Source organism: Solea senegalensis, linkage group LG17 (genome assembly GCF_019176455.1).
Source record: "Solea senegalensis isolate Sse05_10M linkage group LG17, IFAPA_SoseM_1, whole genome shotgun sequence".
In the NCBI taxonomy this organism is placed as follows: Eukaryota; Metazoa; Chordata; class Actinopteri; order Pleuronectiformes; family Soleidae; genus Solea; species Solea senegalensis.
This window is the reverse complement of record NC_058037.1, coordinates 3,701,455-3,726,242: the sequence shown is the minus strand read 5'-3', so window position 1 is coordinate 3,726,242 and position 24,788 is coordinate 3,701,455. Positions and strand designations below refer to the sequence as shown.

Sequence of the window (24,788 nt, the reverse complement as noted above, 5' to 3'; positions counted from 1 at the left end):
CTACTGCTGCTTTGCTCCTAAAGACTTCAGAGAATAGAATTTACCCGTGTATCTGTCACAGCTGAATCACACAAGGGTGATTATTATTAGACAGCACTAGCTCTGAGGAAAAGTCCCTGTGTTCTTACCAGCGTCTCCTTACTGCTGGGTCTTAACAACAGTGACCAGACAGAATATACTTAAGGGAGATGACAGTTGTCTGTTGTCTCTTTAAAAAGGATTAAACCATGTTTTTCTAATACCCATGATCAAACGTTTTCAAAGGGACCACATTTCTGGGGAGATGTAGTCAGTAAAACTCAGACTTGTTATATATCCAGCATTAGGTGACATTTTTATGAGCACTTTTTCCTCTATACTTTTTTATTCTGATATTATACGCGGACAGAAATGCTTATTTTTCTTTGAGGTTACTGGAAATTAATATTTTATGCAATTTTGGAAAAAAAAAGGCTCCAGACGTCCCTTTAAGAGGAAATCAAGGTGACACTATAAATAACCATGTCTATAAATAGAGCACATTTTGATGTCATTATTTCCCCTTAAAAATGACATTGGCTTTTTAAATTATGATACTGAAATACGAAAGAGCCATTTCCATACTAAAGGCATTCAAAACATGGCAGCAAAAACTACTCTATATGTTCTGCTGCCATGCATGAAGAGAACACAGTTCCGACTGGCATCAATAATAATCGGAATAAAAGAATAAGTATATAGAATAAGAGTATATCAATTTGAAAACTCTGATCCAATACAGCCCATTCAGAAACAAACATTCTAAACAAGAGGGCTGGTATATGCCGAATCATTGTTCAAATAAACCGTTGATACGACCATGACTTCCTTGTTTGACGCTATCCTGTGTCTGATCCATGTAAACGTGACGTGTTTCCATTTTGGTAATAATAACAGAAACGTTAGAGATGTCAGAGATGCAGATATAGTCCATTCTGACTGAATGCTTGATGTTTACAGAACTACAATCTGACCACATAATTTTACGTCCATGAAATTGTAAAACTCCAATATACAATTTATTGGAATGATGAAATTTTGCACATTTAAACATAGCGAATGAGACTAACCTGGTAAAATAAAAAATGAATAAGTAAGAATTCAAAAGGCATAATGCGCAGGAACTTTTTGACATTCACAGATCAATAAAATCTATACAGATCCATAAAACCATTTCTCTGGGCTTTGACCAATTAAAGTGTAATGGAGAACTCAATATACAGGTATCTTGAACATAAGGTTTGCTACTATATCATTTCCTATACTGCAAAGAAACCAGCAACCAGATTTAGACACCAAATGCACTAAACACACATCAATATCAGACATGAAACAAGTACATCTTTCCGTCAGATCAGGGGAGGATGCTGAGATACCAAAATGCTGAACGTTCAAGCTGAAACTCTACTACTTTTCTTGCAATCCTTCCAACTGTGTTAGCTTTAACTACTTTTCAACACTGCAATTATTACTACTATTACAAAAATCAACACTACAAAGGTCTGTTAACATTAAATGTGCTATGCTACAGTGACCATGCTTATTCATCTTAAACCATTTACTCTCTTAAAAATCAGTCTCCCTGCAGAATATTGGTGACTCATCAGACCAGCCACTTGACATGAGTTACTATATCTCTCAAAGGTCACCGATTGCCTGCAATTAGACCGAACAAGGAACTAATTCTAAAACACGAACTGTAATTGATTTTTTTTTTGTTATTCCATTTCCAAACTTGTAATGAGAACATGCTTACATGCTTTAATACAAGCGATGCACCACATGCTGTAACCCAGATGTGTTGAACTGTTTCCCCCCGTTGCCTTTGATCGTTTAAGTTCTTAATTAACAGATTAGCTGTTTCCTGCATAAATAATTTAGTCTACCAAAAGAAAATAGAGCCCATTATAACTATCCAGAGCCCAATGAGATGCCTTTAAATTGATGGTTCCAAACCTCGACAGTCACAATCTGCAGCGATAAGAGAAACAAAACAGGGCGAGCAGCAAGCCCTTGTATTCTGAAGCCAAAATGTTTGGTTAACTGGCTTGATAATAACTTTCACAATAATCATTTACCGAAATGAATGTTTGCTTTTAATTACTTTGTCATTTCACTGCCCCGTTCCGTATCACAATGACAGATAACGTCACTCTGCTGTGGAGGATTTACACACAGCCACGAATCATCGGTTAAATCCAGTCTGTGCGGGCACTCGTAAAAAAGTTTAGACGACGTCGGGCAGCAGAAGAAGGTGCACTTGAGGATCATGAAATGTGAGAGCATACACTTCGATTTAAGACGCATCCATCACATCTCCACCAGTCTTTGTGACAGTGCCCAATGCTGACCTTTATAAATCAACTACTGCAACTACTGATGTATAACTTAATCATTGGTTTACTGTCTGTATCTCCAATCTGCCTTTCATGTCTGCACTGCAGTGAATTTATATATTTTAAATAGAATATATGTGTATATCTATATATCTATATATATATGAAGTAAACAGGCCATCAAAACACCAAACTTTGTCAAAAAAACAATAACTTCGGATGAAAAAATAAAGTTTGAGGGAAATTTAGCAACATTTATCTGTGATTAAGGTGAGAATCTTTCATCCTCTCACAGTTTGATTCCATCCCAATTTCCTCGGGTCACGGTTTGATTACAAATCGATTTTCAATTTGTGATTCAAAACAATTTCCTATGCAGCCTCCAGTTAGCATCAAAACTCAAAAGTTATTTACTTTTGTTTATTGTGGACTATTGTGAAAACATGGCGGTCCAAAATGGAGGCCTCAGTAGAGCTGACTGGGCTCCTTGATATAAATGAAACATGATCATTCTGACGTAATGAGAATCAACAATTCATGCAATCAGGTGATTGTACACCTATAAAAAAGTACATATATTTATTATATCTTTAACTTCAAGTTTCTGGGAACAAAATGTACTTAAATAAATACAAAATACTTGTCTGATTCATTTATAATAATTGGCCAGTGTCAATTATTATAAATGTATTAATTGGTCTTTAATGGTCAGCTTCTATTTAGGGCTGCAACAATTATTCCATTAATCGATAACTAAATTAATAAACTATTTTGATAATTGATTATCGGTTGAGTGTTTAATAAGGTAATAAAGTTTCACCTTGTTAAATGTGAATATTTTCTGATTTGTTTGATCTATATATCAAATACATTTGTTTGTGGACAGAAAAAGACATTTGAGAACATTGTTACTTCTACTACTTGGAATCCCGTTCAACATTTTCTGACATTTTCCAGATCAAACATGTACGTGATTTATCAAGAAAATAATAGACAGATGAATCGCTTATGAAAATGAACATTAGTTGCCGCCCTGCTCCTGTTCTGTTTCACACAGGTGCCAGACTGTGACAATCATTAATGGAAACCGGTCAAGCTAAAGGGCAATAAAATCAAGCATATGAACAAAAGTGTGATAATGTGCGATTAAAGTAATTGAGATTCCTCTTATGGCCCAAACACTTTGTCTTAATCTCTGCATCTCCATATCTACTAGAAGAATCTCAGTCCATGCAGCTGGATAACTGTGCGCCTTTATCTTGGATTGCTTTTATTCTTTAAGAAACCTTATCTTCTGTAGACTGCAGGGCACAAATTGAGTGGAAACTGCAGAACATTTCTTCTTCTTACATCACACATCGACCATAACACTCACATAATGCACATTTGGCACGAATGTTGCCATTTATATCTATGGTTGCTTTCTTTGCGAGGCACCATCATATGAGATCAATTGAGCGTATCATTACTACCGTTTCCTTCAATTGCACTTGCAGGGTTTCTCTTAATTGGGAACATATTTGCACCTGCGGGTAGAGGCGCTCTCCGCAATCATTCGCAGCATCAGGTATGTCCTTCGCTGGGAAAACATGCAAACGGGCGTCTCGTTTAGCTCGCACACAACAGCGTTAATAGCACCAAACAATATTCTCACACGGGTGGATGGCACCACCAAGAGCAAGCAGCGCAGCACAGACACATCGGCTGATAAACAGGATTTAATGTGTGTGTGAGACGCGGTGGGAGATTTGTGCCTTAAGATGGGGGTTGTGTGGTTGGCGGGGGGGGCATCGATATTGCAGAACAGTGCATTCATGTGAATCTTTGTATTCCTGTCATTCCTCATAAGAATTGATGAAGGTGAGGTTATTTTTTTCTTTTTTACACTTCTTCATGACCAGAAATGAAAAAGATGAACACAGACATGCAGGGATTTTCTCTCCTTGATGCCAAAATCAAACCAAATCACCTACAAATGATGGAAAAAGTGTCATTTATCAAATAATAATAATCAGCTTGGACAACATTAATTCCTGTGCAGTTATTTCCCACCAGCCTCGGAGTGTATATGGCAGTGTGAGACAACTGACATGGTGTCATCATTCATCGAGTCGCCGTTAAGCAGCGTTGACATCTGCACTAATCCATTGGACACGGAGCCCGAAGGAAAAGGAGTCCAAGCACGACCACAAAAGCCTCTAACTTCTCTAAAGGTGAGGACAGTGAGGCTGAGAAAAGTGATGAAGTGCACAGCATTTGTGCAGGAAGGTGGTGGAAGGAACGGATAAGGGAATAGCTGGTAACTTTTTTTTTATTCGTCACTTAGCCATGAATCATGCACTGATCAAGAGGATGATAGGAGCAGTCTCGGAATGAATATTGACAGCGAGGCCAAAAATCCTGTAAACTGTGTAATCACTTCAGTCTTGGTGTAGGCAGCAGAAATCCTACATCCTTTTGTAACTGATTGGAAAGAGAGCGCTTGTGATTTTCTGGCAAGGAAACCTTTTTTTTATTTATTTTTGATAGATAAATTGCAATTTTTTTTTGCCAATTATAGAGCATATCCTGAAATGGATTAAAAAAAATATAGGATTAATTTTCATGGACTCAAACAACCAGTTCTTGAAATATAGATATTTTCAATAAAGAAAGCAAAGCACAAATACCTATTTGTGTGTCTTATAAATGATCTTTTTCTTTCTATGTTGAAGGCATTTTAAATAAAAACATGAATACAAATGTATAACTTTGTACATATTGAGATTGTACCTCCAAAATACTGTGTCTCACTTCATCCTGTAAACATATTTCATTCCTTGTGAGGCAGTATCCCCCAACTATGGATTCATTTATCTGCGAGCGGCACATTAACCACCCATTTTCTCCCTCGTCTGTGTGGGTATCGTCTTTACTGATAATGGGAAAAGATTATGCACATTCATTACCATTATCATTAAAATCATCATCGTACGTTTAGCATAATGACGCCGTTCAAGCGAATCACTTCTCCAGCCTTTCTTCCCCACTTGTTGGGGTTGACACTGGGGCTTCTTTAACAAGAATAAAACAGCTTTTGTCACTTTGAAGATTTCTTCATTGACTCGTCTGACACAAGTTACTCCAGGAAAACCATAAATAAGCTATACTGCTAATAGATAGTCGCAGAGAACTTACTCTAAGTTAATAGTATTCGTCATCTTTCCATTTATAATATTACTACAGTGTATATTCTACTGGTAGATCTTTGCCAAATACAAAACACACCTGAACTGCTTTATCAGCACGATCTGGGACTTTCTCTCTTCTTAATTAAGTAGTTATGTGCGATGTGGGTGATGCTGACGGTGACTGTGGCCACTGGGACACAAATTGAGCAATGGAAAATAATCTACACCAGGCGAGTGAATGTTATTTACAGACCTCGGAGGTCACTATCCAAAAAACACACACAGTGACAGAGATGAAACAGAAATGACAGAGTCTGTTTTTTAAAAAATAGGGAATTAAAGAGTGAGAATCTTCACCATGGTTGTCTTTAAACCACAATATTCCCCCAGGATCTATTAGACATTGGTTTGTGCCCTCAGCTAATTAACCACTTTCACCTCTCTGAGCTGGTGTTATCTTTTGGTGAACGCAACAACCTCTCTGCACAGGTGGGCTCACACTCACATTAACATACAAAAGTCACTCTTCCCTACCTGTATGTGACGTAAAGATATTCTTGCAGAGTCCTCCTCCTGTAAGAGTCTTGAGTGGTTCAGCTCGTATCCTAAGGGTTTCAACAACTGAACACATGCCTCCTCTGAGGCTTTTTATAATGGCACACCCCTTCCCTCCTGGCTCAACCCTCCACCACCACCTTCCCCTCCCTTCCCCTGTACATCACCATTCATGAGAATTAGAGAGAGAGGGAAAGCGAGAGAGAGAGAGAGAGTTGGAGAGAGGGGTGGATTCCCCCATTCTGTTACGCACAAACCCCCGGACAGACACACAAACCATTGCCCCGTGCTGACGTAGGAGGCGTTGCCTACGCCACCGGTTTCGTCTTCATTGAGCCAACTAATGGGGCTCTAAAAATACGCATCATCCACCATGAGATTGATCCACAGGCCCTGTGTCTAAGGTGTCTGTAAAACCCACAGCCTCAATGCCAAACTGTCTCCAAGGTCACAAAATGGATGTTTACTCCAAAAATGCAAGTTGGGTACGAGTGAATAAAGCAATGACAGTGGGGATGACAATGGGTCGATGGAGTGGTTTGTGCCGGAGAAGGGGGTAAACAACAAAGCCTTTTTTTGTTAGTGGCTGATGGCACAACTGAATAGGAGACTACATTCTCCCAGTAAATAAAAGAATGAGTAATATGGGACGGGGCAGTCAATGGACAGAGCAGGCAGACAGCAGGTTTTTGTATGACTCATGCAGAAAATTTGGTAATGGAAAAAAGAAAAAAAAAAAGCACCCTTCCCCAAGGTCCTAGGAATTTCTCTATAGTCTACAGACCATAATATATGTCGAGTGTTTGGTTAAGATGATGGTGATTATGTCAGGAACAGTGGAGCAAAAAAGTGAAGACAGAAACAAGTGGGAGATTAAAGTGAGGCTGATGAGAAGGAGAAGTGGAATGAAGATAAGTAAAGCAAGAGAAGCAATGGACTGGCCTTGTTCAAAGTGCTGCTGAGATAATGACCTGAAGTTGGAGTGACAGATGACACAGAAATGCCATCAAAGGCTCATCATCTGTGCAGTTAATCAAAGTGCAATGGTGTATGGTCAGTATTTATATAGTATAGTGCTTTTATAGAATTTTGATGATGGTAGATTCTCCATTTTGCAAAGAGCAATTTAGGGTGAAGTACCCAAAGAGACAGTGACTGAGCCAAGAACCTTGAGGTTAGAAGACGACACATTCTACCTACCAAGGCCTTATCGACACAGAAACAGATACAATCTTTTTCGTTTTTGTTCTTAATGTCTTCATACACAGAAAACCACTCAAAACCACTCGAAAAACTATATGCCAGGTCTGTATGAGGTGCAGAAATTCTGCCACAGAAATACCAATAATGGAGAACACAAGGAGATGAAGATAACATCAGCCAGGGTGGTGACAGCGAACGCAAGATCAGGAGAAAGGGGAGGCTATGACATCATTATTTTCACTCTTTTTCTAAAAAAATTGAATTTTAGGGCTCCCAAAATACCAGTTCCATGTGGATAAAACCACTAAAATGATACTCTTCTTGTGTGTACGGGCCCCAATACACATTATATAATACACAAAGTTATTTTCTTTATCTTGTGGGCATCATTAGCTGAGAAAAATCGACAAAGTCCACTAGAGTAAAAAGTCAGCGTAGGATTCATTAGCAGAGAAACATGAATGTTTGCACCACATTACGTGCCAATCCATCATCTAAATATTCCAGAAGACAAGAGAAGGCTTTGCTCCACTGGTGGCACTAAAAGAAAAGTCTGAGGACGAGACAGTCAGATTCATGGCCACTCGTGTGGATAAAGGTTTGAGATGTACAAATACTTACTGTTGTGAGGGAAATAATGACTATGTCTCATGCGCAGACTTTTTTTGGTCTTGAAGTTTCACTTCAGGCTCAGTAACCTTCTCGTCGTGAGCTGGCGTTAGCATTCGCGCCATGTGAAAGACTAAATGCTGGGCTGTGAACCTGCGTGAGGTCTGATAGTGATGGATGAATTGGGTACATAGACAGAGCCCTCGGTGCTACTGAGATAAGGCGCTGTGAAGAACAAGCAGCCATGGCCAGGCCTGTCTGTCATTGATATCGCTGCTATCCACTGGGTGTCCACATCAGAGGATGGCCAAGAGGCGGAGATTACCTTGATGACACAGGAGGCCATGCTGAACTTGGCACAACATCACAATAAAACCTTGCAAGTCTTGTTTCGGTATTGATGTTTTGTCATTTTTCTTGTGAAGCCACAAAACCCTGTGAAACCGTTTTTAAATGGCTTGAACAGATTGCATGATTTCACATAGGCATAATGCCCTTGAAGTTGTTTTTCTTCCTGCTTTCAAACATTGTGTCTTTTTACATGATCACTAAATTACTAACTAAAGAACTATTTATAGGAATAACCTCTTTTGAAAATACATTCTTGAAAACCCTAACCAGATCCAGTGATGAAAGAAAAGCTATGAGTGAAGATTTCATCATTTAGTTATTTGCAACAAAGCAAATAACTCTATATAGACATTAGTAATGTCATTAGTAATGAGGAAAATTCATTCAAAAAGAACAGAATATAACAATAACATGTCAGATGATGCTTGGATTCACTCTGATGTGATAAAACGGATATGTATCAATGTAAACAAAAAAGACACATATCCATACGAGCAATTTAAGCTATAATCCCTTTGTCATAAATCATCCGACTTTAGCTGAAATGCCTCGATAAGAGAGAAGCAGCATCTTTATGCACCACTGGAGACTTGAGAGAGGATGGGGAGCTTACATAAAAGCAGAACTTATTTTCCTATCAGGATAAGTGTATTATCTGTCCCAGGATATTTGCTGATAATGAACTCTCATTTTCAAAGAGACATAAGCAGGATATGTCCCCGACTCTGCATATACTGTACAGTCCCCTTTTTTTGGTTCACCACCTGTGACGCCAAGCAATACTTTTTATTTCCTGTTCTAACGACGAGATTGAGAGAACTTTTAGTGACGTAAAAATGCTGACCGGTGGGAGCAGATTCAGCAGGGTTCAGGAAAAAAATAAATAAATAGAAAGATGTGGACAAACCTGAGCGGTGTTTGACGCGTCCATTTCAGCTCGGCGTGTCTGCTCTCCATCTGATCCAGCTGACGTGTTTTAACTTTCTCCCCCACAATGAAACCCAACGATGCGAAACAGGGCAGCGGAGGATCTCTGCAATGGTTTATGGCAGTGTGGGACTTTCACCTGTCAAGAAGACAATTGATTGTTATTAACAGCCACTGCCAAAGATGAACTTTGGCTGGGAAAGGACTACATTTCCATCTACAAACACAGCGTTCATTTTTGCACTGAAGAAGAATTACACACCTGTGCAGAAAATCTGCAGCGTCAACTGCCAAAACATGCCACAGATATTTGATTTCAGAGCACAAGGATTTGGCAGGAAGTATTTCATATTTTTGTACATATCGATCTTGTTGTATAGCCAGCAGCAGTAACCAGGAGGGGGCTTTATTACCAAAAAAAAGGAAAGAAAGACCGTAGAGAATGTAATGGACAGCATGCAAGCAGCCCAGTGCCAACAGGTTTTTAATGGAAAACCACTGGGTTTACAAAATAAAAGCAGCTTAAGCACTGTAGCAGACAATGTGGCAGAATTTCCAGTGAAAATGTGGCTCACACAGGAGGGAAATGATCTTTTATGACCGACCGGCTGCTGTGAAACTGAGGCGAGGATGCCGAGAACATGTTTACTGATGTTTACTCTTTGTGTGAGGGGAGCTCAGGATAGACCTCAGGATTAAATGCAAGGGTTTTGACCTCAATCAAGGAAATAATTACTGTTGCCCCTCCTGTTGGTGGACTCCATAATTAGCAGGCAAAGCCCCCACAGAGAACACAATTAATCTGAAAAGAGAGGTGATTAAAACTATAATTCCTGGTTGACTCATTGATATGTTTTTGGCGTGCCAGTATACCTTTATTGAATTTGTCGTGAAGTTCTTCATTGCTCCTCTTGCGTGGTTCCCGGAAAAGACTTGCCAACAAATTCTTCATTTTTCTTTTATATTATGCCCAATGTCTGCATCCAGATATCTGTCAAAGCAAGTGAGGGGTGAGATAATTGAATAGAGGGCATTTGCTTCAATATAAAAACAAGTCAACCGTGACTGACTTCATCTTCCTCAAGGAATGAAGAATATTCGTGTTTGGCACCAATGACAAAAGCTATGGATCATATAAGAATGCACACACACACACACACATATACCCTTCAATGCTCTTTTCTTTCGGTGTTCATTGCAATGAATCACTGTTTCCTATTTTGTTCTCTCAGAAGAACACACACAAAAAAAAAACCTGCTATCTGTCATCACCACTGTTTCCACTCCTCCACCAAAAAACACTCGATCCAACACTGATGTAGCACCCACTCATTTTGTGTGTGTGCGTGTGCATCTGTGTGCAATCTGATCATAAGGTTGTCTTGACTAAAAGGAACTGCAGCAGTACAGAAGCATGGCTGTTTTTGCCCTTGCAGATTTTATTTAATTTATTTTGTAAAATTACTCATACAAAAAAGTGACCCAAATTAGTCAGTGCCACTGTCTCCATTATGAATTTTTAATGCTCAGCACTAGTGGAAAAAAACACTAACACTAGTAAATTTATAAAACATTCTGTCAATAAATATTCTTTCGGCTTCTCCTTGTAGGGGTCGCCAAATCAGCTCATCTGCCTCCATCTTGCCCTCTCCCCTATTTCCAATTAATAATCACCTATATAATATTCATGATCAGTATTGATCACAATAATTGTGATTACCATGTCAGGCCTAACAGAGACACCCTAAAATAGCAAAATAGCAAAGCCACCACTACTCTCCCAGCTATATTATGTCAAGTATAATGTCAGACATAACATTATATTAATTTTTGATAAAAATACATTTAATTTTTCCCCAAAACAAAGATTATAGGTTTCAAACAATTGCTTAATAGGAGTTCATATTGTGCAAAGGCCTTTTACATAGCAGCCATTTTAACATGACTTAGCAGGAAAAACACAGGTGTTACTAATAACAGAAATGATAGTTTAGTTCAGTTCAAACTGAGGGAGAAAAATCAACTTCACCCATCATTATTTGATGCTTTACAACTGTGTCTTTCCTACTGTGACCTTACAAAAGGGCTATTGTACAAATAGCAGCTTGAAAAGTGTCTTATTACCTTCAAAATTAGATGACAGGACATGCGCCTAGCTCTTCTAGCCTGTGCTAGCTTCATGCTCTGCTACCAACCAATCACAACGCGCGACGTAATTCAATTTACAGCCAATCAGGATGCACGTTCACGCAGAGCGGGACGTTACGAATTCAGACCCGGAAGTGTCTGGCGAGTTTCCTTCTGTTTTGTGTCAGTTGTTTAGGCTTTTTTTAAAATAATAATACAATCGAATAATCGAATATGCGACATGTAAACTGAGGATTCACGTCGATTTATCGCTTGTGGTATTAGCTGCACATTTGCGGGTGAGTGAAATGAAACCTTTGAAGCTGGAGCTTTGTATTTTCCGCTTCCCCTTTAAACTAACACTGCGAACATTTGTTGTTTGCGTTTAAAAACTTGGCGTTTGTGTGCTGACTTTATTTTTTCTTTATTATTATTTTTATTATTATGAGATTATTAGTAATGCTGTGACCCTGCAGATATTGACGGTAGCATTAATCGCTTCAGCACTACTATAGTAATGAGACAGTCGGATTTATTATTGTAAACTCATACTCGAGTATTGGGACAAACATAGTATACACACACAGTGTAAATGGTTCATTAAAAACCACATCATTTGTTTAACTTGAGTCGACAACAACAACAACAACAACAACTTTGAAACACTATCAGAAAACCCTTATGAAAGGAAATTGAAAAAGTTGCATAGTTATTATGTGAATGTAATCTGGAAATGCTTGATTTAATAAAAAAAAAAAAAAGATAATAATTCTTGAAAACATCCCACATGTAGTGATGGTAAAAGGATGGCAAAATTCCAAATTAATCAACAAAATCTATTGAGTTTGGAGAGCAATGAGTGCAACAGTCTAGCTTTTAGAGCTGTTAGTTTGATATATTCTGGGAAAACACAAAATAAATCTGTCAGGGGACAGGAATGAACACAAGCATGAAAAACATGTGAAAATGTATCCCCCAAAATCAGGAAGAAAAATATGGGTCAAATTTTAAATCCCTTAACTGTACGAAGCAGTGCTTGGCATTTAAGAATTTCTATTTAAGATGATGTCCCAAGTCATTTTTGCAGAGAGTAACTCACGGTAATCTGTGTGATATTTTTTTTTCCAGGCTCAGCTCCAGTGAGAGATGGAGGAGCTCTACACTTTGGAGCAGGAGGTGGGACGGGGCAGCTACGGTGTTGTCTTTGAAGGACATATAGCCAAAACAGGACAGAGGGTGGCCATCAAGCGGCTGCCCTGCAACAACCCGGAGGGCATTGAACTCTACCTGCAAGAGCTGTGGGCCATGAGGGCCACAGCTAAGAACCATGTCAATGTCATAGCACTCCACAGCTGTCTCCTGCAGACAGGCCCACGGAGCCTGAAGCCCCTAAGGCCAGGAAAACTGCCTCTACGTCTGGTCGAGAGTGTGCTAAAGGGCAGTGTCGTTGGAGCACCACAGAGTCAGGAAAGAAATAATACCCAGAGGAGGTCTAATTCTGCCTCCAGGCTTCAGGACAGGACTCATACAGTCCAGGCCAGGTCAAACTCCCAGGACAAGTCTAAATCAAATGCGGCTGATTCTACAACACCCAAAAGGCCTCAAAACAGGGCCAGGAAGAGACCGTCCCAAAGCGAGGAGGAGCAGCCGCAACCCCTGCGCTGCTTGGCCCTGTGGCTCGTCATGGAGTACTGCGATGGGGGTGACTTGAATCAGTACCTGCTCTCCAGACCCCCAGATGAGCAGCGTAACCACAGTGTTGTGCTGCAGCTGAGCAGTGCTGTGTCCTTTCTGCACAGCCTCGGCATCACCCACAGAGACCTGAAACCAGACAATGTGCTGGTCTGTGACACAGCTAAAGGCCCCATTGTCAAGGTAGGCAGACGCTGTGATGTGACGGTATTTACGTCACCATTAGTCAGTTGGGAAAGTCGCTGTTTAAATTACAAGGCAGTGATGAATGTGAGACGCGGCAAAGAATATGATCAAATTAAATTTGCTAAATGAAAAACAAATGCAGGAGCAGTTATATACAACCAGTATATATCAGGAGTTATAAAACTTTACCACAGATGTGTTGAAAAGATAACTGGATTTTGACAGTTTCGGAAAATTCAAATTCCACACACTCGTGCAGTCACAGATAATTTGTGAGATAAATCTTTTGGAATGAGCTTTGATGGAATCTCGGTATGATTTAACTTGGTTTACAACTGTGCCGTCTTCATCTGCACTTTTTATCTTTTCTACTATAACATACCTTTTCTTATTCAAATTTAGCAATGGTGTACACATAAAAGTAAATTCTCTCCACCTCGCTTCAGGTTTTCACACAATGTCACAAAATGCAGTGCCTCAAAAGACTTTTCTAAGTCTCTAACACAGTCTTCAAATCACTGTAATATATCTGTGATTAAAAGAAATTACAGATTAAGTCATTATCAAACGGCTGTAAAGTCATTTTTTATTTGTAGTAGAACACATGTAAAACAAGATTATATTATTTTTAAAGTTACGAACAACTATTTGATTTGTAAGTATTACATTGTCATGTAATCAAACAGATGTATGACTCAAACCATGGATTTGAAGAATTATTACACCCCTAATTTCAATTTCACCGTTAGATTTACCATTGGAAACATTGCACTGCCAAGTTTGACGCTGGTTGGATAAGTAATGTAAAAGATATCGTTAAATATGTCGATAAAAGAAGCACACATTGGCTTTTGCCGCTCTACTGTAGCCACTCCCCCTCTCACTCACACAGCACTGTGGGCTACCTGAGAGGACAAGCGGGCCTTTTGGCAGAATTGAATCCGTGGGTAAAAAGTTAAGCGAGTGCAAGATGTGTGGGTGATTTTTATGTCTGACCTCAACAATGAGGATCCATTAAACCCATTAAAATGAGTCAGCGAATTTGGATAAATGCGGTTTGCTTGCATTACAATGAGTCAGCGGAACACGCCAACAAACACAGGTATGCAGTGGCTATTCAAAACTATGTAAAACATGATGTGCAATAAACTGACACTGAATAGCACAGTCCACTATTTAGACTTTGAATAAACAAACAGCTATTCCGACTGCAAGGTCCCAAATTTAAATGAGCGATAATGGTCCCGAATTTAAGGACGTTTCAGAATCCCACACATGCAAAGCACAACCTGTCACAACAAGCTACAGACAACAAGTGGACTCCAAAAAGTAACAATGAGTATTCAAATACACCAAACCAACAATTACTAAAAACACACACAAAAACAGATTTTCCACAGGCACTGCACTAGTATTTCTAAAAAGAACTTCATCTGTATGTCAAATCACAAATCATATACTGTCGTTTCCTCCCCTTGTCTTACTTTTAGGTGGCAGACTTTGGTCTGAGTAAGATGAGTGAAGGTCTGGTGGATGGGGACCTGACCAGGCAGCACTTCTCCTCCACCTGTGGCTCCGACTTCTACATGGCTCCCGAGGTGTGGGGTGGACTGACCTACACGGCCCAGGCAGACATCTTCTCCCTCGGTGTGATGTTCTGGGCGGTCCTGGAGAGAATCACCTTTGTGGAAGAAGGGGCCACACAGGAGCAGCTGGGTAAGTGAAGAGTAATGAATCAGCAGAGCAGAGCAGACAGAAAGAGAGATTGAAAATACTTGAGATGCTTCCTTAGCCCCAAACAAAACAGAAAAATCCAGTGAAACTCAAACTAAAACACGATAGACGAGGCATACAGGAACACGGTCCTCACGCTCTATTTTTAAGAAAACTTTAAGAAAAGAATACTGTCCACATGAAAACGCCAGTAAAGACTTGTTAGCGTTGTAAGCAAACAGCAGAACACATTGAACTATTAACTCATAGACCGGCCAGTCCAAGTACACCAACACTCTCTGACTTGTCCATGTTGAGTTCTATAATCAAGGTTGGAGCCATATTGTCTTCCAGGAAGTGGTTCTTGTGACACAAGCATGGTGAACCAGCAAGGGCGACATTGTGGCCAATTTGAATCCAACAGGAAGTAATTATGGATCACTGGTGTCTGGTTTTTCCCCTTCATTCTACAACAGTCCTGTATTTAATTTTTTTGAAACAAAAACAGAGGTTTTTTGATGCTCTAAAACACTAGGATAACGTGGATGACTGAGGTTTCTGGAGCAGAATTTGTGAGTTCTGTAGCAACGGTCTTGACAAAATGGGAATGCAGATTTTTCCAGTTAACATATTAGCTTGGGCGTGCCATGTAATATCCAGTCAGAGTGCTCTCAGGGAGGTTGGAAAGGTTGAGTGTGTGGCCAGGCAGGTTGATGACGCATCACGCTGAATCGAGTTTGACTTAATTAACTGGCCCATATTAAAAATGTCACATACTATTCATCATACGTTCATCAAGCATGAATGGAACAATCCTGAATCTAAATGGCAAAGATATGAAAGGTGATTTGTGCAATGTACATTTTGCTATGGATCATCGTGGCTCTGCTGCTTCTAATAAAATGTGATGGCATGTTGTTACACCCAAGCTGTCGGCAGCATTTGAGATGCACTTTATAATAAATGGAGATGAATTTATTTGTTTGTTTTCTAACATATATTATCTGCGTCTTTAGTTCCTTTTTAATAACACCAGCGTAATGAAGATTAGTGACACTTCCCCGCTAACGCAAAGATGAAGATGAGACGTAATGCTGTCAAATTGTTATTTATTTTTGCCCGTCGTGATTGCATCGAAGGAAACTGGACCCATTAATATGTGCGAGGTGCTGAGAGGCAACGTGCCAAGCTCTTCAGTTCAGCTTTGGGATTTTAATTTATTTGTTTAATGTCCCTTTTTCCCCCTCCATTAGAGCCCCAAGTGGCCATAAGATGAGTAGGCATCTTAATGTTCAAGAGTACAGTGCCCTGCTCTGCTCTGCTCTGCTTTGCACTCCACTATCAGCAAGTAATGAAATGGCTTCAATACAAATGTCTCATTTTATTCATAAGAACGGTTTTGGTCAGGGCCGAGCTGGTGGCAAGGGGGATATGAACCATTATCCCAAAGTTTAGTGTGTGAGAAAAACCTCCCTGAGTCACTGATACTCCATTAGGCACAATGAAAATGGTTACTTTTGGAGGGGGTGGAGATGGAGGCAGGGTTTCACACAGGGGGAGGAAAAAAAAAGAAAGAAGCCAAAATGGAATTTAGCAGCTCCGATCACAATCCTCTTTGTCTGTGAGAAAATGGGGAGAGACAGTGGGAGGCTTTTCTCAGGCAGATACTACAGTCCATTATATTTACTTTATCCTCTCCAAAAAAGCCTCACACCCACACACAGTTATATGACGAGGCAGGAGAGCTGAGAGAGGAGCGAGCTGCGGCGTCTGTGGTTTGTCCTTCAGGTGTGGCAGAATCAGAGGTAACATTTCAACAGGCTGCATCTGAACTATGGATGATGGAGAAGATGACCTATGACAGATAAGTTACTGTTAGGGCTGCAACGATTACATCAATTAATCCCTTTCATAATTAATTTGATCAGTTTGAGTGGTTTTAATAATTAAAATTAGCTCTCTGCGTTTTCATCTTCTTGAATATTTTCTGCTTTCTTTGCTCCACGTAACAAAGAAATATTTTAAACTAATTTTGTTTTAGGGAAAAAAAACAAAAAACTTTTTTGAACTTGATCATTTCGAGGTTTGGGAAACACTGATCCACGTTTGTCAACATCTTGTGGACCAAACTAGAACTCGATTTACTGAGAAAAGAAGTGACGGATGAATTAATTACGATAATAATAGTTAGTTGCAAGCCCTAGTTACTATCAGTTTCCAATCAAAGTTAATTCACACTCTCTTAGATAATGAGAAAGGACAAAAAGAATTTGTTAATCTTTTGGCGTCACCACCTCCTTTAAGGGATACAACTAATGACTTCCTTTCTTCATTAATCCACTCATTTTTTTCACTTCATCTATAGTCCAGAGAATGTCAAAGACAAATGACCAACTGGAGTTAGTCGAGCCCAAAGTTTTATCTTCTTAATTATTCTGATCAGGAGCCAAAAGAAGGAAATGAGGACGCTGATCGTGGAAATTCAACATGTGAGGTCCGATCAGACTGATACTGAAGAGTTCAAATATGTGTGTGTGTGTGTGTGACGTCAGAGTCCATACTACTTCATACTACAGCTGCACATGTGCTGATTGTTGAGTTTTATCTGCATCTGTTGTTTAAAAATTGTATTTTCGGGATGGCGGCTCTCTGTCCTGAGCTCCTCTCACCAGATAAGCACAATCAGACACACTTTTATACACAACAGGTGACAGTCTCTCCATCACTGACACTCTTTGTGAACTGGAAAACTGGATTGTTTGCCAGTGCTAGAGTAGCAGTCATTCCACCAGCGTGGAACAGCCAATGGGAGAGTGTACTCATTCTGAACTGCCCTGAGAAAGGTCAAATCCTCCAATGACCCCACAGATTAAGTTATGAAGTTGTAAACAGCTATTTAATACATACTGTTCCTTTAACTGTATAAAGTATGTCCCGTTCTTCTGTAATAAATGTAGAGTTGCAATATTCATCAATTAAAATGTGTTGCACACAAGAGAAAAGAGATGGGCATTATGGCCAAAAAGGTAAGGGAAAATGTCAATAATTATTTATAACAATAACTACAGATATTTAAAGAATGAATTTTGCTCTTGAGTGAATTTAGAAGATGAAATCACGTTACTGCCAGTTACATCAAAGGTACAAGTGTCTCTAAACTTCTCTTTCAATATCTTGTTTCACCTCACTCGTGTTTCAGAGAACCAGGGACAATTCCTAAACCTAAAGTCTGTTGCCGTCTTGCTTCACTAGTGTAGCTGTTAATGCTTCTGCCTTCCCGCGATCAGACAGTCGTGATGTAACACTGTGTCTCCACAGACATGATTACAAAACACTGCTATACTGAGAAACACGGGCTTAATCGGCATTGTGAGAACTTAATTGACACCGTAATGTGTAAACTGAGCAGTTCTAGTGTTTCTGTCTTTTAACCTGCTCTTAAAAAATAGTTTTTGTTTTTAAACCACACTTGAACTGGCTCATGTGTGTGTTCATGTGAGTCTGTGCTGCTGGTGGATCCAAGTCTTTTTAACCTTGGCGTTGTGTAGCACTCGCACACATCCACACTCTTGAGTGTGTGTTCCACCGACTGCTGCATCTCTTTGAATTCAGCTCAGCTGGTAAAGCATCAGTTTGGAGAAACTCTGCATTCTGAATGAGTCGCTCCCACAGGCAGCTGTTTGCAGCTGATCAGAGCGAAAACACAGCGTTGTGACGGGACACCGTTTTACACCGTTTCACTTTGCTAATGATGAACCGCAGCTGGTCATTTTGCCTCCTTGAAAACCTAGATTTTGTCAGACTAAAATGATCAACAGCGGCTGGGATGGTGGTTGGTCTGTCCTGTGGTGGTTTTTCGTCAGTAGTGGAGCTCAGTGACAACATGACTGTTGTGTATCTTTTACTTCAGCCTCTCATTCAAACTTTATGAGATGAAATAGGTGTAGGAGCCTTGTCTCATTCTGATTTGTGAGATTTTCCCCCCAACCACTAGGGGGTTGTATTTCATTTCTTATATTCTGCCTGGGGTCATGCTGGGTTATTTGAGGTCAGTTGTTGTTTTACTCGGGTGTTGCCGATTGAAAAGGGGCAAACCGTTTTCTACTGTGCACGGTTTTAATTTTTGTTTTGTTAGTAATTACTGATTAAGTAATTCATCAGTAATTAAATAGGATAATAACTGGCCTAGTGGCTGAAAACATAAGGCACTGGTCTCGTAAGGCCAAGAAATGTGGGTTCAAGTCCCATCTAGGCTTAATGAGCCAAAAAAGTCATAGGTTAGTATGTTTTGGCACCCCTAGGCCAAGTGAAAAGGGAACTTGGCTTGTAACTGGAGGGTCGCCAGTTCGAGTCCCCACCAGGTCAAAAGGGCTGGGGTACTCCTGAGCAAGGTACCCAACCCCCATTGCTCCCCGGGGGCTACTCAGTGTGGCAGCCCACTGCTCTTAATTCTAGGATGGGTCAAATGCAGAGAAATAATTTCCCTAAGGGGATTAATAAAGTATAAGATTTAGATTTAAGCATATTCCACACTGGGATTAAACAGGATTTTTGGCCAGATAATAGTCATAGCATATTTCTGCTCGGCTCTGTCCTGGTACCTGCAGGTATGGTCTTGAGCACTTGATCGTATGTTGACTTCTCCAGGAAGTGCCCTTGGTCGCCATTTCCATGTTTGACGATCACAGAGCGACTCTGTGCTGGGCGGACCCGCCCACCTGATGACCTCACTGTCTTCATTTGTGATTTCTCCTTTAGGTGCCTACGTATGCAAGGGTCGCTCAGGCTGGCTGATGCCGCTGGGGGAAGCCTTGTGGGAAAACGCCGACCTCCAGCTGTGTATTCCGATGAAGTTTAAGCGGGCGCCCCCACTGCCACCCCCTCCTGGTCCATCCATGTGCTCCCTGCTTTTAGACATGCTGGCCTCTAACCCAGATGCTCGGCCTCCGGCAGACCAGCTGGAGGCCAGAGTGAGATCGGCTCTCAAAGAGGACTCCCACTGACACAGAGTGCGCTTAAGCGACCATTATGGCTCCAACCACCGCAGCCACTACATGGAAATATTGACTGTGGCTCCGCTGACCGCACATGGTGTCAACAGGAACCACTTTGCTTCCACTGGGAAGTGGGGGAAAAGACATTTGTATGATTATATGGAACTGAAGGTGCTATTTCTGCCACGGCAACGGCAGCCCAGCCTATAAACTGTATAGGGAACCACATTAAGGGAAAATGGGGTGGGAGTCCATCAGTCCATTGACCTTGGACCCCTGGACCTCACTGCACACAAGTCACGCAATGATATTCACGCAAATCCCCATGTAGAGATCCAGTGGGATTTGCTGTAAAAGACTGAGCTGTTTGAGCCTTGAATGTTTGACATAGGGAAATTGATTTGAGTGACGACAGAGCCGAGAGTAAACACCAACGATTGACTCCGTTGGTTTTTAAACGTGTATGGATTGAATGCACACTTATTATCGCCGCTTTATGTCAGGAATTAAAGACGGGGTCTGAAATTTGCTTCTGAAACATTTTTAGATGTTAAAATCCTCACATTATTCTGACCATTATTCAATAAGTAAAGGGGGGAAAAATAATAGTAAAGTCAAATAAACATGAAATGATTGGCCGATGAGTTTGATCGCATTCCATTTGAGAAGTCAGAAAAAACAAAAGTATATTGGATCCCAGAAACTGCAGCAACATGACCACGGATAAAAATTGAACAGTAATATGTGAACGACGGACTTACTGTGAAACAAAGCAGCTAAAAGTGCTTTTACTGTTGATGTGAGTGGCAGCCATCTTGGAATCCTAGTTTCCGAGTTGGAACACCCCCTCAACTCGGAAAATTCCGACTTCCAACTACAATGGGAACACGTCGTTAGACAAATAACTTTGCATATGTAATTACTTCATTAAAAAAAATGCTTGTTTTGAAACTCTACTACTTGGTTACTTACTTACTATCCATTATTTGAGACATATTTGTTGTTGTTTTTTCCAAAGTGTAGCCTGCTTTTTCAGACTTGCAGACCGTAGCTTTAATTGTGTCTTTTATTCTTCAACCATGGGGGTTTTAACTTCACTGTCCTGGCTCAGATATTTCCAGCTCACACTGATGAATCAGGTTCCAGACGTCTGAAGTATTTTAAACTGAGAGAACAAAAACTAGTGCACTAATGCAAGTTAAATAGTAATTGCATGGTCAGTGGGATTAAATAAAGATGCACTGTATTTGTAACACAAATTATGTTCAGTAGGAACAGCCTCAGAGTGAACACAGCGTTCTATTCCTATATCAATGCTATTGTGTCCAGTATATCTTGTTATGTACATAATTTTAATGATGCATTGTAAGAGCACGTTTAATTCTTTTTCTTCGATTCGAAATTTGTTTTAAGATGATGTTTTTAAAAAAAAAAAATTGTGACTGTGTGACATTTTGCTGCAGATTGCAAATGACTAATGTGCCCCAACCCCACGAATAGGAAATTAAAGTCAGGCATGTGGACTGTGGCTTATCATATCCACAGCATTTATTACTGACCATCAATCTTGGTCCCGTGCCGTTCGCACCGCAGTAGATGACCACTTATTTCACATCAAATATTTCTGCTCACATGCCTGGAAAAATGGATGAATGCATCCATCTCGTCACCTGAGCGTGGCGTCTCGGGAACAATGTTGGAATTTCTCTCGGACTGATAAGAATTTGGGTGTTTCAAGGTCACGTTTCTGTGGCCACTATTCAAACATTCATCTTAAAAAAAGAATGCACTGGAGTCTTAACTGTTCTGTGTCCAACTGTAATGTAGTGGAAAGAAAATGTTAAAAAAGGGTAGTACTGATGTGTAGTTTGCTGCCTTGCAGGGAGATGACCTGTAAAAGAAAGAGTAACTGTGTGAATAAATTGAGCGGAAAAGAAATTAAAATTAAATGTAACCTTTCCTTTGTTTCCTTTGTCCTTTGCCAGCGGGGGGCGCACAACTCACACAATCATACGATAAAAACAGAACTATCCCTGAGTAGGTTTAACAGAAGTAGCAGTTAGCCACCAGGGGGCGACACCTGGTTCCCAATTTATGCCGAAATATAGCAAAACACACATGAGTGGACACGTAATGTGAATGACAAATAAAGGCCAAACGGGTTTGTTTTGCACAATGAAAGGACCAGGTCCATTTTTAAAAACAGCCAATGACTCGAACTCGTAAAATCAAGCCTGGCAATTTCAAAAATAAGGCTTCAGGTCAGTCAACACATCTTTTTTGAACATATATTCAATTTGCTTACATTAAAGAAGTGATTTAAAGTGAAATGTGGTCATACTATGCTGAGTATTGATGTTATTAATGAGCGCCACTCTAACAGTATCTGGTATAAACATTCAACACACACGTGTTTATGTATAAATGTATGTTTTTGCAGATATATACTCAAATTTGACTCCCTTGTTCACTCATAACCATTATATAGATCATCTTTCTATATAAAACAAAACATGGACAACTCTCATTGAGCCAAGATATCATCTTTGTTAGAAATGTTTATATGTTGTGCGATTCCTTAGTTACTTGTTATAACTTTTCTAGTTTGTGCAGGTTTAGTCTTTTCCGTCTTTACTTTATTTCTTTTTTATTAAAGGGAGGAGCCTGTGGCTTCTTGACCTCGACCTCTCCTGGAGTGGTGCAAGGACCCATTTAAAAAATTTAAAAATCTCCCCAAAAGGTACTAAATGTTGGTGAAAACAGACGGAAATTGGCACAGAAATCATTAGTTAAATTTAAAAGATGTTATAAAAGAATGGAAAATAGTCAAAAACCAAGTTGCACCAGATTTCTATGTGGAAACAACATGAAACAAGAAGCAGTCTGTAACTTCGCCGTACATGGAGCGTCATACGTGACACAACACGTCTACGAACATGGACCTAAAGGAAGTCAGCCAATTTGAATTTAGCCGCCGTTTCACCACAAAGCAGGAAGCGGCCTGTAACTTTGCCGAATATTGACCGATCTGCTCAGAGACCAGGCCAGAAAACATCAGCACTGTGCTGTTTGCAGCTTCAATTCCTTCTGGATTGTATGCCATTTGTGTGTGCGAAATAAAGTCAACTAAAATAAGTGTAACTTTAGAGATGAAGTGGGCAATTCACACATTTGAGTGAGACGAGAAAATACAGACATCAGCGATCTCCGATTCTTTTTTTCCCCCTCGACTTTACGCCAGTAATTGTCGTGAACAAGTTCTGTAACCTTCACTCGAGCAGAATTGAAGTGAACCTGCTCAACACCTCTGCTCCACACCTCTGCTCATGTTGCGGTGGAGATTAGAAAGCAAAGTCGGCCTCCTCTCCGGCTCCAATCAGCCCGGCACAGACTCAGCGAGTCTGAGCGCGAGGAAAAGTCCTTTCAGATTTCACAGCCGATTGCGGGAGTGAGCGAGCGTGGAGAGAGAGAAACCACGAGACAAACAAAAAAATCCCACGGTCGACCCTCGCGCTCACTGCGTCAGGACTGCAACAGCAAGACACAGTCACGACACACACACACACACACGGAGGCCACGCTTCCAGGAAATTACGCACGGCTGTGCCGAGCAGCAGGGCTCTCTGAGACATTGCCGCTTTATTGCGAGCTATTTTTCAGATGACACACACTTTTGTGTGAACGCAGTGTTCAGTGGACAGGTGAGGCACGGAGATGTAATTGGAAATGCTGCGTCAAATGAGCCAGTAAAGCACTCTCATCGAGCAATCACCGGGGTCTCCTGCAAGGGCGCTCACCTTTGACATGAGGAGGACTCACTCTCATGATGTGACCTTTTCTACAACGCCTTTTTTTTTTCCAATAATTAAAATGTCCTCAAGTCATTAAGAACTTCTCTCGTAAAGCCCGACACTTAACTGTAAATGAAATATACTTTATTCTTCATAAGGAATTGAAGCCCAAGAATGAATGAATGAATGAATAAATGAGGGGAAAAGCAAGAAACGGGATTAACTGTGGGGATTAGAAAAAAAAAAAAAGCAATTTATGTAACACTAATATTAAATTTCCTGCTCTATAAATTTAAAATTGTGCAATTACACAATGGCTGCCCAGTGAAGACACTTCCCTCCGTTCACTCATCCACTGCCAACTCTTAATGAACACTTGAATCATAATGGGCTCTTAATTTAGAGGAAACATAAACATAATAAACTCAAACGGTGGTGCTAAACAGGTTTCTCATCCTGAAACGACGCTTCAGTCTTACTCTCATTTCCTGTCAGTAATGACACGGACGTCAGAGAAGAGAACGGTGGCATCGCTTTAAATGTGGACAACTGTCAATTCCCAGCAGGCCATTGTTTGCGTGTCCACGCGGGAGTGAACTAAACGCGTCACATTTCAAATGCCCACATCCCAGCTGAACTTTAAACCTCATATAACTTTTATTTTAATCCTCACATCCCCAACGCCGTCTCCTTATCTACACAAAAGAAGAAATGGCATAACATTTACGAGTCTGTCCCAGATAAAAACGCACAAGCGTGGATTGAGAGGATAAAAAAAAGACAACAACAGCCACCATTATTTCCTCTGATGCTTGGTAGACAGAACACTAAATAAAACAGGAATCACATCCTGAGAATATCAGCACATTATGTGTGCATTTTTGTCCAGATATATACTGTGTATATATATATAAAAAAATCATTTTCCAGGTTCAGTCCATTCCAGGTCCATACAGGTCCTTGACCATGTACGGTCCCTCCAACTCATAGCCCATTTTCCTGTAGTAGTTCCTCGTTCCTACGCCTGTAAAGGAAAGAGAACATTAACAATCAACAGCTTATATCATACAGAATACACAGTAGATACAATACAGACACATTTGAGGTTAATAATTC

The 24,788-nt window shown here is 40.3% G+C and overlaps 3 protein-coding genes across 5 annotated transcripts in view; 1 reads left to right on the top strand and 2 right to left on the bottom strand.

Annotated features, from left to right (window-relative positions):
• The window catches only part of pnocb (prepronociceptin b), a 29,284-nt gene extending 14,462 nt beyond the window's left edge, over window positions 1-14,822 (bottom strand). Inside the window, exons 1-3 of one of the 3 annotated variants that reach the window (XM_044048853.1) lie at window positions 14,659-14,822; window positions 10,043-10,160; window positions 9,150-9,308 (exon numbers count right to left, since the gene is read on the bottom strand). The gene's annotated coding sequence lies outside the window, so the exon portion shown is untranslated. Of the gene's footprint in view, window positions 1-6,058; window positions 6,155-9,149; window positions 9,309-10,042; window positions 10,161-11,293; window positions 11,359-14,658 lie in introns of those variants that run through there. The other 2 variants (XM_044048851.1, XM_044048854.1) reach the window with 2 other exon arrangements.
• si:ch211-63o20.7 (Serine/threonine-protein kinase pdik1l-B-like) lies at window positions 11,468-21,840 on the top strand. The gene is made up of 4 exons (XM_044048850.1): window positions 11,468-11,595; window positions 12,425-13,171; window positions 14,665-14,890; window positions 19,646-21,840. The coding sequence occupies exons 2-4, from the start codon at window positions 12,443-12,445 to the stop codon at window positions 19,888-19,890; spliced, it is 1,200 nt and encodes a 399-aa protein (XP_043904785.1). The 5' UTR covers window positions 11,468-11,595; window positions 12,425-12,442; the 3' UTR covers window positions 19,891-21,840.
• A 1,959-nt stretch (window positions 21,841-23,799) lies between these two features.
• The window catches only part of elp3 (elongator acetyltransferase complex subunit 3), a 28,276-nt gene continuing 27,287 nt past the window's right edge, over window positions 23,800-24,788 (bottom strand). The window contains exon 15 of the mRNA XM_044048845.1: window positions 23,800-24,696. Coding sequence (XP_043904780.1) covers window positions 24,605-24,696 — 92 coding nt within the window. The 3' untranslated portion in view covers window positions 23,800-24,604. The remainder of the gene's footprint in view (window positions 24,697-24,788) is intronic.

Bases quoted from the DNA above. Each gene is read 5' to 3' on its own strand.
- si:ch211-63o20.7 (XM_044048850.1), top strand. From the start codon at position 12,443: ATGGAGGAGCTCTACACTTTGGAGCAGGAGGTGGGACGGGGCAGCTAC. The intron at 13,172-14,664 runs GTAGGCAGACGC...TCTTACTTTTAG, and splicing joins CTAAAGGCCCCATTGTCAAG to GTGGCAGACTTTGGTCTGAG. The intron at 14,891-19,645 runs GTAAGTGAAGAG...TTTCTCCTTTAG, and splicing joins GGCCACACAGGAGCAGCTGG to GTGCCTACGTATGCAAGGGT.